This window comes from Topomyia yanbarensis, chromosome 2, assembly GCF_030247195.1.
Source record: "Topomyia yanbarensis strain Yona2022 chromosome 2, ASM3024719v1, whole genome shotgun sequence".
Lineage (NCBI taxonomy): Eukaryota > Metazoa > Arthropoda > Insecta > Diptera > Culicidae > Topomyia > Topomyia yanbarensis.
Genome location: NC_080671.1, coordinates 325,731,813 through 325,747,168, shown reverse-complemented (window position 1 = coordinate 325,747,168; position 15,356 = coordinate 325,731,813). Strand labels below are relative to the sequence as shown.

At 38.0% G+C, this 15,356-nt stretch overlaps 1 protein-coding gene across 3 annotated transcripts in view; it reads left to right on the top strand.

The window, feature by feature from the left end:
- LOC131683823 (basement membrane-specific heparan sulfate proteoglycan core protein-like) overlaps nt 1-15,356 on the top strand; it is a 171,344-nt gene that overhangs the window by 103,641 nt on the left and 52,347 nt on the right. For all 3 annotated transcript variants that reach the window (XM_058966153.1, XM_058966155.1, XM_058966154.1), the window contains exon 6: nt 15-272. In XM_058966153.1, coding sequence (XP_058822136.1) covers nt 15-272 — 258 coding nt within the window. The remainder of the gene's footprint in view (nt 1-14; nt 273-15,356) is intronic.

The following is a 15,356-nucleotide window of genomic DNA, read 5'->3' as shown; positions in this document are numbered from 1 at the left end:
CTTCTCTCCGGCAGTATCAAAAGCCAAAATTCTAGGGAACACAGAGCTGTTCGTGAAAAGTGGCAGTGACATTAATTTGACCTGCGTCGCACTGCAGTCGCCGCAGCCACCCTCCTTCATCTACTGGTACAAGGGCGGCCGGGTGATCAATTATTCACAACGGGGCGGCATCAGTGTCCTGACCGAGCAGCAAACCCGAACCAGCCGGCTAGTGATAGCACGAGCATCGCCCTCGGACTCCGGAAACTACACTTGCTCACCAAGTAATTCCGGTAAGTACATCAAAGAATTCGGAGATTACTAGTTAAATTCCGGTCCCCCCGTACAGGCGGACTGTTTGAGCACGTGTCTCTCAGTCTAGATTATTATCATCATTGTGTATGTAGAATCCTTCCCTCTACTATAGTTCACGAGGTTACAATTTAATTCAGACCATGCTGATTCGGAATAGTCATACTGGAAATAATACATTTATTTCATACACAAACGACACACAATCCGGAAAAGGATCTAATATGAATACATCGATGTATGTTATCATTTACTTGGAACTAAAACTGAAAATTACGAAAATATTATTTTAATTTCAAATCTACGTTTAGTGAAATTTTATGGTGAATGTTTGGTGAGTAGGGTGTACGAATCGATGGAAAAATGACTTACCGCCAAACGGAGTTACTTGCAACACTTTTCAACTTCAAAGCGGTATAACTATACAAATGCTGAAACTTAAGAATAATATTCAACAGGCACAAGCGCTAATGGGAGTATGAAGAATACGAAATTATACTTATGGAATCAAAATATCATTTCCTACATTCAGGATGGCCAAAAATTATGTCTGTTGCAAGTAACCCTGCATATGGGGTAACTTGCAACACATGAATTTCATTGAAGTCTAATGTAGTATATTTTTGTTTACCTCTACACGGAAAAAAATTGTTCCTAAAATCGTGAATTCTGAAACAATCACGTTTTTACGTTGCGAAAACAGGACCATGAACAAAAATCATGTGTTTTATAATTATGTTCAATTTCACTTCAGTAACGCCCGCATATCGCTTTTATTAGTGGAAAAATTTGTTTTTGTTTTGTGAACTTCAGTCACGGTTGTCGCCATGTCACTACCAAATCGATTTTCCGTACGTGAACTAGTTCACAACTTTATGAATATTATTCATAAAACCAAAGGTTAACTCATGATGTTGTTCATAGATTTAGGAACATTAGTTCACAAAATCAAAACATTCTGGATATTTTCTCGTGAACTAGTTCACGGAATTTTATTCCTGAATCCCTTCAATCCTCGTGAACTAATTCATGATTCCTAATACATTAGTCACGATCCAATATCCGTGCTCGTGAAATAGTTCACAAAATTATGAAATATTTTTCATGTATGCGTGAACTGGTTCATGAATCCTAGTACAAAAGTCACGACTTACCATTCATGCTCGTGAAATAGTTCACAAAATCAGCAAATATTGATCATGTATTCGTAAACTAATTCATGATTCCTAATATATTAGTCACAATCCATTATCCATTGATGCTTATGAAATAGTTCACAAAATCATAAAATATTGTATTCATATTGTATTGTACATGTATTCGTGAACTGGTTCATGATACCAAATATAATAGTCACGACTTACCATTCGTGATCGTGAAATAGTTCACGAAATCATAAAACATAATTCATGTATTCGTGAGATGGTTCATGATCCCTAGTATACGTCTGACAATTCGTGCTCGTCAAGTAGTTCACAAAATTATGAAATATTATTCATGGATTCGTGAACTAGTTCGAGATGAACGCAACGCTCACATAAAAAATCGATAACATACACTCACACACAACGAGCCTTTGTTAGTATTGAGTAAAGCCATGTCAAGTGATCCTCGAATTTTTCGCAAAATCACCGATCTCCATGAGGTATATTTTATTGGATAGGGATTATGATGAATAGCTTTTGGTATAAATATTTTGTTAAAACACCTTTAATTTTTTAAGATATTAACCCTTAAACTTTATTGAATGATAAAATTGTAAATTTTATATCTCAAAAATCACTGAAGATAATTCAATGATTTTTTGCACACTTATGGAATGATATTTGCACTATCTTATAAAAATATTTTTACTGTATAATTATGTGAATAACGGTACTTTGCATCTATTTAAAAATTTCAATTATATTTTTTCTTGTGTTCTTCACGCAAAAAAATTTCAAAATGTATGTCAAATTATGCGGCAATCTTTCACCTTTAATAATCTGTATTGATCATTTTTCATTTTTGCTCCTATCGAGAGTTATGTAGGATTTTGTAACAGTGCGCTCTTTCAACGCACGGCCTACTTTGATGCAGCCCGCGAGAACGTACATATTGGCAACGCCGCACGTTGCAACCTCCTAATGCGCATCGCTTTGAAGGAGCGTATCTCATGTGCAAAATTGCCATCTATGAGATTAAAGCAAAAAGCCAGGCTTTTCTTTATGGATTATTGAAGATGAATGTTTTATTCAGGAGTTATTTAATTTTCTGTCACTCAATACCTCGGACATGCGCGCTCGGATATTGGCAGCCGATGAGCAAAGCTGAGCAGTGGGCATGTTTTAATCTGCGTTGATATATTTTTTGCACATTGACATACTTCACCACATTTGATTGTCAGTTCATTTGTCTGAGAGGTAGCATGGTTTATTGCGAATCTTTTCTTAAATTCACATTACAACTCAGCCATGCGCCATCGGGACTTGCGGTACATTACGCGCCCATTTAATTTGCATCAGTGCGAGTGAAAAAACGTTTTGACGTTTGTTTTTGTTTCGATCGCACTCGAGTGTTTCCCATATAGCAAGAACAAAATGATAGATTATCTCAAAATAGACAAACTTTGCTCAAAAAAGCATTGGATTGTTTGATGTTATAAATATGGGTCGATCACACGAATGATTTATTCCGTTAAAAAAAATTCATAAATGTGTTAGTCGTATCTGGTTATTGTGGAGTGATAAATTTAAAAATTATATTGGTCAACACATGTGTAACATATGTCTTAATGGGTGCAAAAAATACTACGAAAATAAATATGGACATGAACAAAACACAATTTTCGTTAAATTTTCAATTTTTCATCGCATGTTTATAGTAGTGGGTTCCTCAATTACGCGTTTAGAATATAGGAGATTTTTTCATCTTATAGTGTTTGCCAAAGTAATGAAAAAGGAATATTCGTTGACTCAACAGGTTCATGCGGAAAACTGTAACGATGATTTATAAATAAAGATCGTTGATGATTAACTGAAATTCGATAAAATAAATAATATATTACCAGAACTTGGAGAACCACAAATTAACAGAATTAACAGAAGCAATAGCGATAAAAGAAAACCTCAACATAGATGCGATTGAACAAGTAAAGATTCTAAGTTAACTTTTATCAAAAGACACATCGTTGTTTAAAGGTAATATCACTCGGTGAAAATAAAAACGTGAAATAAAATGCTGTTGTCATAAGATTTTTCATTTTCCTATATTAATGTTGTAGACTAAAAATGAATTTGGATATAACGTAGATGTACTTTGACTAACAAAAGTGTTTTTGATTATGTTAATTGTTAGAAACGTTAAATAATATTAACAAAAAATATTAAGCAACTATAATTTTTGTTGTTTACTTCGGTCAAAAAATTTTAAAGCATCTCAAAATATCTGGAAAAAAGTCATCTTCGATAATCCGTATAGAAAAGATTGCCCTTTTGCACTAATCAAGAGATGTGGTTTCTTTTTGTCATGCGATCCGCACTTCCAACGCGATGCGCATTCCGTCGTTGCGACGTGCGACGTTGCCAATATGTACGTTCTCGCGGGCTGCATCAATGTGGGCCGTGCGTTGAAAGAGCGCACTGTTATAAAATCCTCCATAACTCTCGATAGGAACAAAAATGAAAAATGATCAATACAGATTATTGAAGATGAAAGATTGCCGCATAATTTGACCTACGTTTGGAAATTTTTTAGCGTGAAGAACACAAGAAAAAATGCAATTGAAATATTTAAATAGGACCAAAGTACCGTAATTCACAAAATTATACAGTAAAAATATGTTTATAAGATAGTGCAAATATCATTCCATAAGTGTGCAAAAATTCATTGAATTACCTTTATTAGTTTTTGAGATATAAAATTTACAATTTTATCTTTCAATAAAGTTTAAGGGTTAATATCTTAAAGAATAAAAGGTGTTTTAACGAAATATTTATACCAAAAGCTATTCACCATAATCCCTATCCAATAAAATATACCTCATGAAGATCGGTGATTTTGCGAAAAATTCGAGGATCACTTGACATGGCTTTACTCTATTTTGTTTCGTATCAAATTGCTGCTTACGAATCTCACAAAATATTCCCTTTTCTCCACTTTATACCATACATGCCCCCCGCCCACTGCATTTTGTTTTGTTCAATTCTTTTCTCCGCTGCTATAAATAGCTCATGACCTGAAACTTCTAGTAAAAAAAACCCAACCGTCAGATTCCTAGATTAGAGCCGACAAACATCTATTCGCTAAAAACACCTCGTTACAACCCGTTCCATGACGACATGTACTCGCTGACTCGTAAAATGGCATATATACGCTTCACACTAATGATGAGTGAAATAGTATCATTTGGCTCCCCACCGCCGCGCCGGTATTTCAGTATCGATATTGACGCCTTTTGCTTTGTACCACTTTCCCGCTGTTTTATTCTGTTTGTATGTATGTGTTGGGAACTAAGCCTTACTAAAAAAAGCTAACGGGTAGCATCTGAACCCGAATTCACAAACATCTACTCATTAAAACGCCTACTTACACCATACCCTAGCACTATAGCAGCGATCATATGCGGGACAGAGTGGAGACGTTGGTGTGTGTTCTTCAAGTTTTCTCTGTACTGTGTAGCCAACAATGTGTAGACAAAATATTTGTATTTGTTTTGAAAACTTTAGTCACGGTTTCCGCCATGTCACTAGGGATGATCCATAAAAGACGTAGCATTTTTTGAGTGATTTTTAACACCCCCCTCCCCCATCGTAGCATTTCGTCAAAAACCTCTAAATACCCCCCTGGTAATTGCGTAGCTTGACGGTAACTCTGCCCCCCCTTTTCCCCGTAATTTTTTTAAAAATTCTATTCTATTCCCCTTTGAAAATGCTACGTAGCATGACATGACCCCCTACCCCCCCTGTCGTCACACATCATCACAAAATACAAAACTTCCCCCTCCCCCATATAATGCTACGTCATTTATGGATGATCCCCTACCAAATCGATTTTCTGTACGTGAACTAGTTCACAACTTTATGAATATTATTCATAAAACCAAAGGTTAACTCGTGATGTTATTCATAGATTTAGGAAGATTAGTCCACAAAACAAAACATTCTGGATATTTTCTCGTGAACTAGTTCACGAAACTCGGAATTTTATTCATTAATCCCTTCAATCCTTGGGAACTAATTCATGATTCCTAATATATTAGTCACGATCTTGTATCCGTGCTCGTGAAATAGTTCACAAAACCATGCAATATTGTTCATGTATTCGTGAACTAATTCATGATGCCTGATATAATAGTCACGACGGATCATGCGTACCCGTGAAATAAATCACAAAATTATAAAATATTTTTCATGTATACGTGAGCTGGTTCATGAATCCTAGTGTAATAGTCACGACTTACCATTCGTGCTCTTGAAATAGTTCACAAAATCATCAAATATTGCTCATGTAGTCGTGAGCTGTTTCGTGATACCTAACATAACAGTCACTACTTACCATTCGTGATCGTGAAATAGTTCACGAAATCATAAAATATTATTCATGTATTCGTGAATTGGTTCATGATTTCTAGTATACGTTTGACAATTCCTGCTCGTCAAATAGTTCACAAAATTATGAAATATTATTCATGGATTCGTGAACTAGTTCATGATTCATAGTACATGATTTACGATATATTTTGTGTGCTTGTAATATTTAAAATATATTTCTTACCATTTTGAATTTCATGCAACATGGAAATGAAATGAATGGTAATGAAATTTGGGGTAATATTCGTGGAACCATTTTTGTTCCATGTACTTTTTCATGAAATGTTCAGCTTCTAGCGGCCAGTAATAGGCACGAGCAGTAGATATAAGAAAACTATTAGGGCCTCGAACAACGTTATTCATTTGATAAGGTTCAGTGTGATGTTTTGTCACCTGTCAAATTGAAATGTAAGCTCTATAATAAAATATCAGGATAACGTGAACAGAAATTACGAAAATCGTGACTAAGATTTTGAAGTCATGAACATAAACCACACTATTCTTCTTTTTCGAGAGTTGTCCTACTGAAGCTGTAGAGCTAGGTTCTCGGAAGGACTCCCCGTCAGAATCACACACTACAATTGCAGACGAGACAGGCAATGGTGCCCAACAAAACACTGCTTTAGGCCAATTTTAGCGGGCCGTGATTCTGAATGTGATATTTATTGTACGGTTCAGGTATGTGCGGGCGTAGGGACTTGCGATCGCGTGTATCATCGCGAAGAGCTCGAGCATTTGTACGTTAACGTGTTCGATCGCGTGTGCGTTTGTATGTCGCGTGTGCTAACGTGTATGTAACTTCGCGTGTATAAATTCTATATTAAAACTGTTTGCCTTTCGCATATTCGCGCTTGTTCTAGAATGACCGCTCGCGGACCGTGAATCTGATACTTAATTTTACGTGTACAGGTCAGATTCCAGAACAAAGTGGGTTCTTCCATATCACTAGAGCTCCCAATAATGTCGCCATGTTGTCAAGTGGATATGAGCTTTATTTTATTCGCATTCGAAACCGCGTTTGTAACATCGTAAGTATCAAAACGTTCACATTGTTCCCGGTGTATTATAAAGTTTGGGCGATCGCGAACGTTGGTGTGCGTAGATTATCGCGAAGAGCTTAAGCCTTCGTTTGTTGACGTGTTTGTCACGTGTGCTCACTAGACTGCCCAGAAAAATAATGAATTTTTGAAAACGCAACCGGCCCACATCTGATTCGATTCCTAGTCCCACCAGGAGTACTTGCACCAAATTTGAAGCAAATCGGACAAGTCTAGCTACCGGACCAACGTGCCTGAAATTTGTATGGGATTTTTCGACAGTTTACATGGAGAAAACCTACTAACTCGCATTTTTGTCGCTAGGTGGCACTGCATTTATCGTATTATCACTATAGGGGAAAATAAGAAAGATAATTTAATTGTCTACAACTTTGTCGAAGACTGCTAGTGAATCCGGTTTTGCTAAAAGAAGTTATTAAACTTTTAAAGAAGAGATGTCTGAGTTAGTTTTGCATGGGGCCCAGCAGTGCATAGTTGTACATATATCAGTACTCGATTCCCACGAACTATGAATTTTTGTGACATAATCGATAGTTTTAGCCCAATAATATGTTCAGAAGAATTATAAGACATAACACGAGTTAATTTTTGGTTGGAAAATTTTATTTCCAAATGTGACCGCATAGAGTGCGCCCACACTAACTTCACATAGAAAAGAGATAGAATATCATGATGTTCGGAAGAATTATTGCAAAATGCCTGTTCTAAAACTTTGTGGAAGACACCTAAATTCTATCTCTTTTCGTTGAAAAGTTAGTGTTAACGCCCTCTATGTGGTAAAATGTGGAACTAAAATGATCTAATCAGAACATGGCCCGTATCATTTACTACAATTCTTCTGAACATATCATAGAGCTAAATCTTATGGTTATTTCACAAAAATGTTTAGTTCGAGCGAATCGAGTACTGGTACACAACCATGCACTGCTAGGCCCCATGTAAAACTGACTTAGACATCACTTCGTTAAAAGTTTAATAACTTCTTTTAGCAAAGCCAGATTCACTAGCAGTCTTCGACAAAGTTGTAGACAATCAAATTATCTTTCTTATTTTCACTTACATTGATAATACGATACATACAATTCCACCTAGCGGCAAAAATGCGAGTTAGTGGGTTTTCTCCATGTAAATTGTCGAAAAATCCCATACAAACTTCAGGCACGTTGGTTCGGTAGCTAGACTTGTCCGATTTGCTTCAAATTTGGTGCAAGTACTCCTAGTGGGACTAGGAATCTAATCAGGGGGGGGGGGGCGATAGGGGTCATTTTTTTCCTGTCACTCTAGTGCTCGCGTGTATGTGACTTCGTGTGTATGTGTGACTTCGTGTGTGTGTGTATGTGGAGCGTCATTCTGATATTTAGTTTTCGGTGTACGGATCACATTCTGACAGGAAGTGAGTTACTCCATATCACTAGAGTTCCCGGTCATGTCGCCGTGGAACGTGTTGTCCAGTAGATATGAGTGCTTTCTTTATAATTGATTCAATTGACGGCATGGACCTAGATTTCTGGAATAGAGTATAGATCTCGGACGTGACCGATTCAAGATCGCGCGAACACGGGGGACTGTAGGCTCACGCTTGAGACAGCGCTTGAATGCTTATAAGTTCTGAGACGTTCATATTATGACCAGTTAGCATGTCTGCGAGAGCGCGGGTGTAGGTTGTGTGGATGGTCGCGAAAGGCTCAAGCATTTGTATGTTTGTTTGTTTGTCGCGTGTATGTGCATTTGTGTGTATAAATTCGATTTTTATGCCTCCATGGAACGTGTAGTTTAGTGGATATGAGCATCATCTTTTTGATTGGTCCAGCTGAAAGCATTGGACTTATGCTACTAGGGCCGAGAATAGGGGTTTCCGGACGAAACCGATTCATGATCGCGCGAACACGGTTCACTCTTGAGACCGCGTTTGTTAATTTATAAGTACTAAACCGTTCACTTAGTCACCAGGATGTTATCCTGTTTGCGAGATCGTGGGTGTGGTAGTACGTAGATGATCGCGAAGGGCTCGAGCATTAGTATGTTGACTTTTTGTCGCGTGTGCTATGTATGTAACTTTGCGTGAACCCATTATTTTTATAAGAGTGGGCCATTTGCATGTTCGCGTATTCGGCAATATTCGCGCGTGGACTTCTTGTCTAGATTGTATTTCTCTTGATCCAACTGAAGATATGAATTTTGGCTGCTAGGATCGAGGGCAGAGACTTCCGGACGCGACCGATTCATGATTGCGCGAACGGTGGGTTGATGCTTGAGACCACGTTAGTAAATTTTTAGGTGCAAACGTTCACTTAATTACCGGGGAGTTTGAATGTTGGCGAGATCGCGGGCATATGGTTTGCGTTATCACGTAGGCCACGTTTGTGCGTTTGGAATGAGAGATTCTGAGTATAAATGAGAGAATAAGCAATTTGTGTTAGTGAGTGTTAGCATGGATCTAATTTAAAATATAGCAATAAAAGAAGGGTGCCTCTAGAGAGATTTGGGCCCTAAACCCACATTGTATATTATTTGACCATGGCAGTAGATAATAAAGGTCGCTGAGTTAAGTACTAATATTGATCACAATGTAGCTTAACTGAAAAGAAAATAATAGTATCCCAAGTTTATGTGATATAATCACTGTAATACTGCTTTGGTGGAAAAGCCCCCGGACCACATCAAGGTACAGTATCATTCCGAGGGTCCGATACATATCATCATTATATTTTGAAGCACAAACTCACACATGTGGATGAAAGCTTTCGCAACACTGAATCGACACATTCATAACTAAAGTTGAACGAAACAATAATTACGTTATATTTTTGTTTCGAATACGTTGCGAAAATTATCTGGTGACACTTCATGCGCTACACTTGATATTATACAGGCACTGAACAGTACGGTGGCGCCAACTATACCATATCCGGTGCATAGACAAACTGTAAACATGAGACATGTACGATTTTATTGAGACATTTTAAAAGGGAATGTTTCTTTTACCGCAGTACACAGCATTAACATCAATTGTTGAACTATTGGGTCATACTCCTATGAAAAGCATAGGGAAATATTATTACAAGAAACTATAAAAATTAATACTTTTCACTAAAACCAGAGCTATTTTGAACCAACAGTGAATCAAATGTATTTATATATGCGCTTCTTATAATGAATCTATAGATAGCAATAAGAACTCAATTGTAATGAGAATTGAAATTGGAAATAAAGCATCCATATGATACACATATGCTCCACAAGTGAACATAAACATGAAGATCACAAATTGAAAAATAAATTCACTCGCAACTTTGATATTTTTTCAATAAAATAGGAAGTGAGAGTATTTGATTGCTGTAATATTTTCCTCTTAGTAATACATTTATCAATAGAGGGATGCGATCATCATTTCGTTTAATTATTTCAATTTTCATTATCTCGAGAATCATCATAAATAAACCAAACTTTCCCTAGTTCATCGTTTTAGTCAATTTCTCGAGAACGACTGGAGAATGTGAATAACGCGTTCAATTATGGCTTCTAGCTCATCAGTTGTTTATGTTCTGTCGACGTTGATGAGACACTTACGTGACCTCATAAATTCAAATGGTACCAAATAGGGTTGGGAAAACCGGAGGATTTTAAAAAACCGATTTTTTCGGTATTGAAAATGAAAAAACCGGTAACAACCGGTAACAACCGGTAAAACCGGTGAAAACCGGAATCTAACAAAATACAAACTGTTAACAAAACAATCGCTCAACTTACAAAGCCAATTGGGTGTTTGATCATTTAACACAGAACATGATTTGCTCTTAAAGTACTCCAATATCGAAAAAGCTTTATGAATGTTGATTTGATTACTCTTATGGTATTATGATCTTTTTTAAAGTCCAATAGCGTAGTTGGTAAATCGATTGCCCTATGCGCAGCTCACCTGGGTTCGATTCTCAATCCTGCAAATAGGTTTAGATATTTTTCTAAAAATATTTTTCTAACTCAAAAAGAGAGCCGTATGACCCTAAGATTAAAACCTCTATAATTAAATTAAAAAATAGGATGTGATTCAACATCTGGTTTCTGTATCGTAGTATGCAAAGTGTCGTCGCTTATTAGTCCAAAAAGCACATTGATTAGGTAGATGCAGTCGGCGTTCCGAGATTTGAAAAACAAACACATAGAAAATCAGACATGAAGGCATTGTTTTTTGGTTATCCAAATGCTCGGACGTGAAGGGTATGTTCACTATAAATTGGAACGGGTTTCCGCCTATCGAAAACGAAAACGCTATAGGACAGGTTGATCAAGGTCAAATTTGTCACTGGTATCCAAAAGTGTCATTCGAACACTCAGGGATGCATGAAGCACAGCATGAGAGCCTAACACGAGCTGAGCGGCCGCTTTGAACGAACCACAAGCAATAAGCACTGACACCGCTCGTGCTAGGTAACCTTCGTGCTCGAGCTGCAGGATTCGAAGAGCTAGCACAACGAGTTAGCACGATAAGCTAGCACCAAGAGTCAGCTCGGTAAGCTGGCACGAGCAAGCTCGGTGAGCTAGCTCAGTGAGCTAGCACGCGTTAACTCAATGAGCTGGCACGGTAAGCTTGTCCGATGAGCTAGAACGGTGCAGTAGTGTAAGCTATGGAACGAAAGAATAGGACAAAGCAAGAACTATGCGTTGGTGAATGTGCGACAGGTTGCTAAAAAAACGATGCAGGCATCATTACTCACACTAACGCGTTGTTTTTTTATTCTGCTTTGCTATAGCTGAGCTATAGCTTCGTGCAGCGTGCTAGCTATCACCGTGCTAGCGAGGGCTCTCGCTCATCGGTGCTCGTGCTACTTGCTAACTCTAGCTCATCGAAAACCAGCGCAAGCACTAGCTCAATGAATTTAACGCTGGCACATTATGAGTCAGTGCACAGCAATAGTACACGGAGCAGCACCGTTCTTGTGCATGCCTGCGAACACTCATACTCAATTTATGAAACCGCTTGAGCATCAATTCCGCTTTGTCTTGAAAACCAGTGCTTTGTAACAATCTTCTTTTAATTTCATTTCAACGTACCCTGAGGCAGTATTGCTGATGAAAACTGCAAAATCTATTGTCAGAGTTCTATGATAGGTCTATGCGTTATAGATTTGCCAGTAGTGTGAATAAATTGAATACAAAATGGAGTATGTGAGAATATGGAGTTGATTGATTTTGTCTTGGAGATTTTCTTGTTCATCCATATTTTGATAAGTTTTATTTGACATGTAGGATTCTTTCGGGTTGTTATCGCTGTATCCCACTGCTTACATAAGCACTATTCCCCTGCTTATACCATTATTAAACAGTCCTAAAACAGGCAAACTTACTGTGCATGGGATCCAGTGTCGGATCCAGGGGAGGGTCTTGGGGGTCCGGACCCCCTCCGAAATGTTTTTACTTGTTGAGAAATTTCAAATTAGTTTTAATTTTATATTAGTTTCAATCTCAAAATCACTCCAAACCAAATTTGTCCACCAAAACTGATATTTGTTATATAAGGTTATTACGTATTACGAATTGTACAATGTTCATTTTAAAATCGATATTTCGGACCCCTCCCAAATTATTTTTCGTGAATGAAACGAAATTATTCGTTTATTTTAATAAAGGTTTGTGTATATTACAAACGATTTCGTTGGTTGCACGAATTTATTCTGTTCATCCAAGAGAAGCTTTCGTATTTAATAGCACATTATTTTGACATTGCTCCAGCAGAGAAAAACTCAAACTTATTCATACAAAACCAACGAGCAATTCGTGATGGCTCAACTGAAACTGTACTGCCTCGGACTCAGGAACAATTGCAAGCGAAAGAGGTTCAGGAAATATTCCTGAAACCGGCACAACACGGATACGGTTACTAAATCGTGATGATCATGATGAAGGAGTTGTAAACACCGTCAATTCACGCTACTTTTAAATGTTTCCACTGTCATAACGTCACTTTCTCATTAGCAAGTGTTTCAAGTCAACTCGTATTCTTCGTGTCAGGTAATTAGCGAATAAATACACCAAACAAGAATTTTTTTTTACTCATTTTAATTTGTGGTATGAGGAGTCCCAATTTCACGGTAAATTAGCGCAAAACATTCCTTGGGCAATTGGCTTTCATTGACAAAAAATTTGGATGAAACTTTAGTGTGTCGATAGAGATACGTATTTTTCGAAGATATGTACAGTGGGGAGCTTTGTACCACCATTAGTGGAGAGTTGCGAACCATACATTTCAGTGGATTATAGTTTTTTTTTCTAAAATGAACAGTATCATAATTCGAAAATCGGGGATTACCCATACATATTATGATATGAAAAGGTTAAATTTTATACGAAGAGCAGGATTCTACCACATTTTTAGACTCCCCGTGCTACAACCGCGAATTCAGATGGCTTGGCGCGAATCATTTTGTCACCTACGCATTGCGAATCAGATCACTTTTCCATCTCATCTTTAGTTTAGAAATATCTTAAAATTTATCTTCTATAGCCCTAGTAAAAATAAGCCACAAAAATATTCCATTTCTTCTACTTTTTCCGATGGTTCACTACTCCCCACCTAACAAAAAAATGGCGATCCCACGCATTTCACGCATTCTACCACAACTCAAAGAAGATAATAATTATTTTAAATTGTGTGAATGTATTAAGGTGTCCTTTACAAATACCAGGTCGAATTTCGAAAATCGACCAATGTTTATGGTAGCTATGCGCCGAAAACATAACTACAACAACTCCCCACCGTCCCCTACTAAGCAAAAATTGCACAGATAACCATGCGCTTCCATAAATGTCCAATGTACTGCAGTTGTACGGTACCCTACCTAGTTCAACAAAACAAACCTATCGAAGCGTTGGTTGTTTCATGTTAATTGAAAATGATAACCTATCCACATGATAATTCCATTCGAATCCACAGCATGGCTGAATTATGGATAGGTTACATGGAATTTCCCACCTACAATGAACGTGGCGAGGCTCTAACATCAAAGATAATCCTTTACGGTTGACTGTTCCATTTCCATCACTACACACAGATGTGGCTCGGCACAGAATGCTATTTTCTCTCCCCCACCCCCTCCTGCTCGCAGATATCCAACGTGATGTGTGATCTCCGTTCGGCATTCTTTACAGCGCAATCCGTTGCTTTCACGTGCCTCAAGGGGTCGTGTTTAAAATAAGATACGGTTCGTTTTAAAATTTTATGCACACATTAGGCGCAATTTACACGGGAGCCATGGGAATAGGAACTCATGCTCATCACAACGAAGCATTCAGCATCATTGACACTGGCTGCCCACTTCCCACCTACATCAAGTTCCACACACCTACATTCACACGTAACTACGTACCCGTCTAATGGCGTTCGAAAAAGAGACTGATTGTTAGCCTCTTTGGGCACGACCTGCGCCCGGAGCCGACTAACCGGTGCTTATTCACGTACCCGGTGCGGACACGGAACACTTTAGAGTGGGTTGTACCAAATGGACGCCGATTTATCGCCTCTTTAGCCATTTGCAGGCAAACCGGTTCTGGCGGATGGTGTCTTACAGTCAGTCTTACACACTGCAGCACCGAAAAATATACGTGTGTTTTGGGGAAAACCGGGTCGGTACAGAATCCTCACGACCTGACCGGTGTGATGTCGAAGTGGAAGACCGCACCAAACTGACCAAGAAATTGCATCATCCAACACATGCACACACATACAAATACCAGCTCACATTTGAAACTATTTTAAGTAATCCAAGAGTACGTTTCGTACGTGCCGAACCAACTCGAAGCGAAGATTCGTTTTTCAAAACCACGTTGCTCCATGACGGGATAGAGTGGTTATTTTCTTTTTTTTTCGCTTGAAATTAAATAATGTTGTGCCAAGCTGTCTGGCAAGTCTTTAGAGTAAACAGCAGTGTTGATTCGAAAGGAGTCCAATTGGCAGCTCTAGGTAATCGATATTGCAACGATGATTGGCGAATTCTAGTGCTTGATTGCAGGAGGATGTTGTGGAATGTGAGTGAGGAAGCGATCACTTCATTTCAGTAACTAGAACAGGTAGAAAGATGTTTATGGTCTTCTAACTACAAACATCACACGGTTCAAGTTGAGACTCAAAAGCATGTATAAAAAAACAACTTTTGACTGAGAATAGACAGAGCAGCAGCGAATGTTGAAAATTTTATTTTAAGTAATGTTGTCAAAGAACCCAGGGTTGCCACCTCTGGAGATGCTTTAGCCCGGAGATTTTCGCTGGGGTATGGTGGATTTTGAGTGAAACTAGACAGAAATTGAGATAAAAGCGATTACTCGGCATTTTAGTGCACTTTAATCGTTTTTATTGAGAGAAAAAGAGACAAAGATACTTTCTGTAAGGATTTTAGCACTGGCTGATTAGAAAATTACCAAAATTCTCTCACAATCACCGACG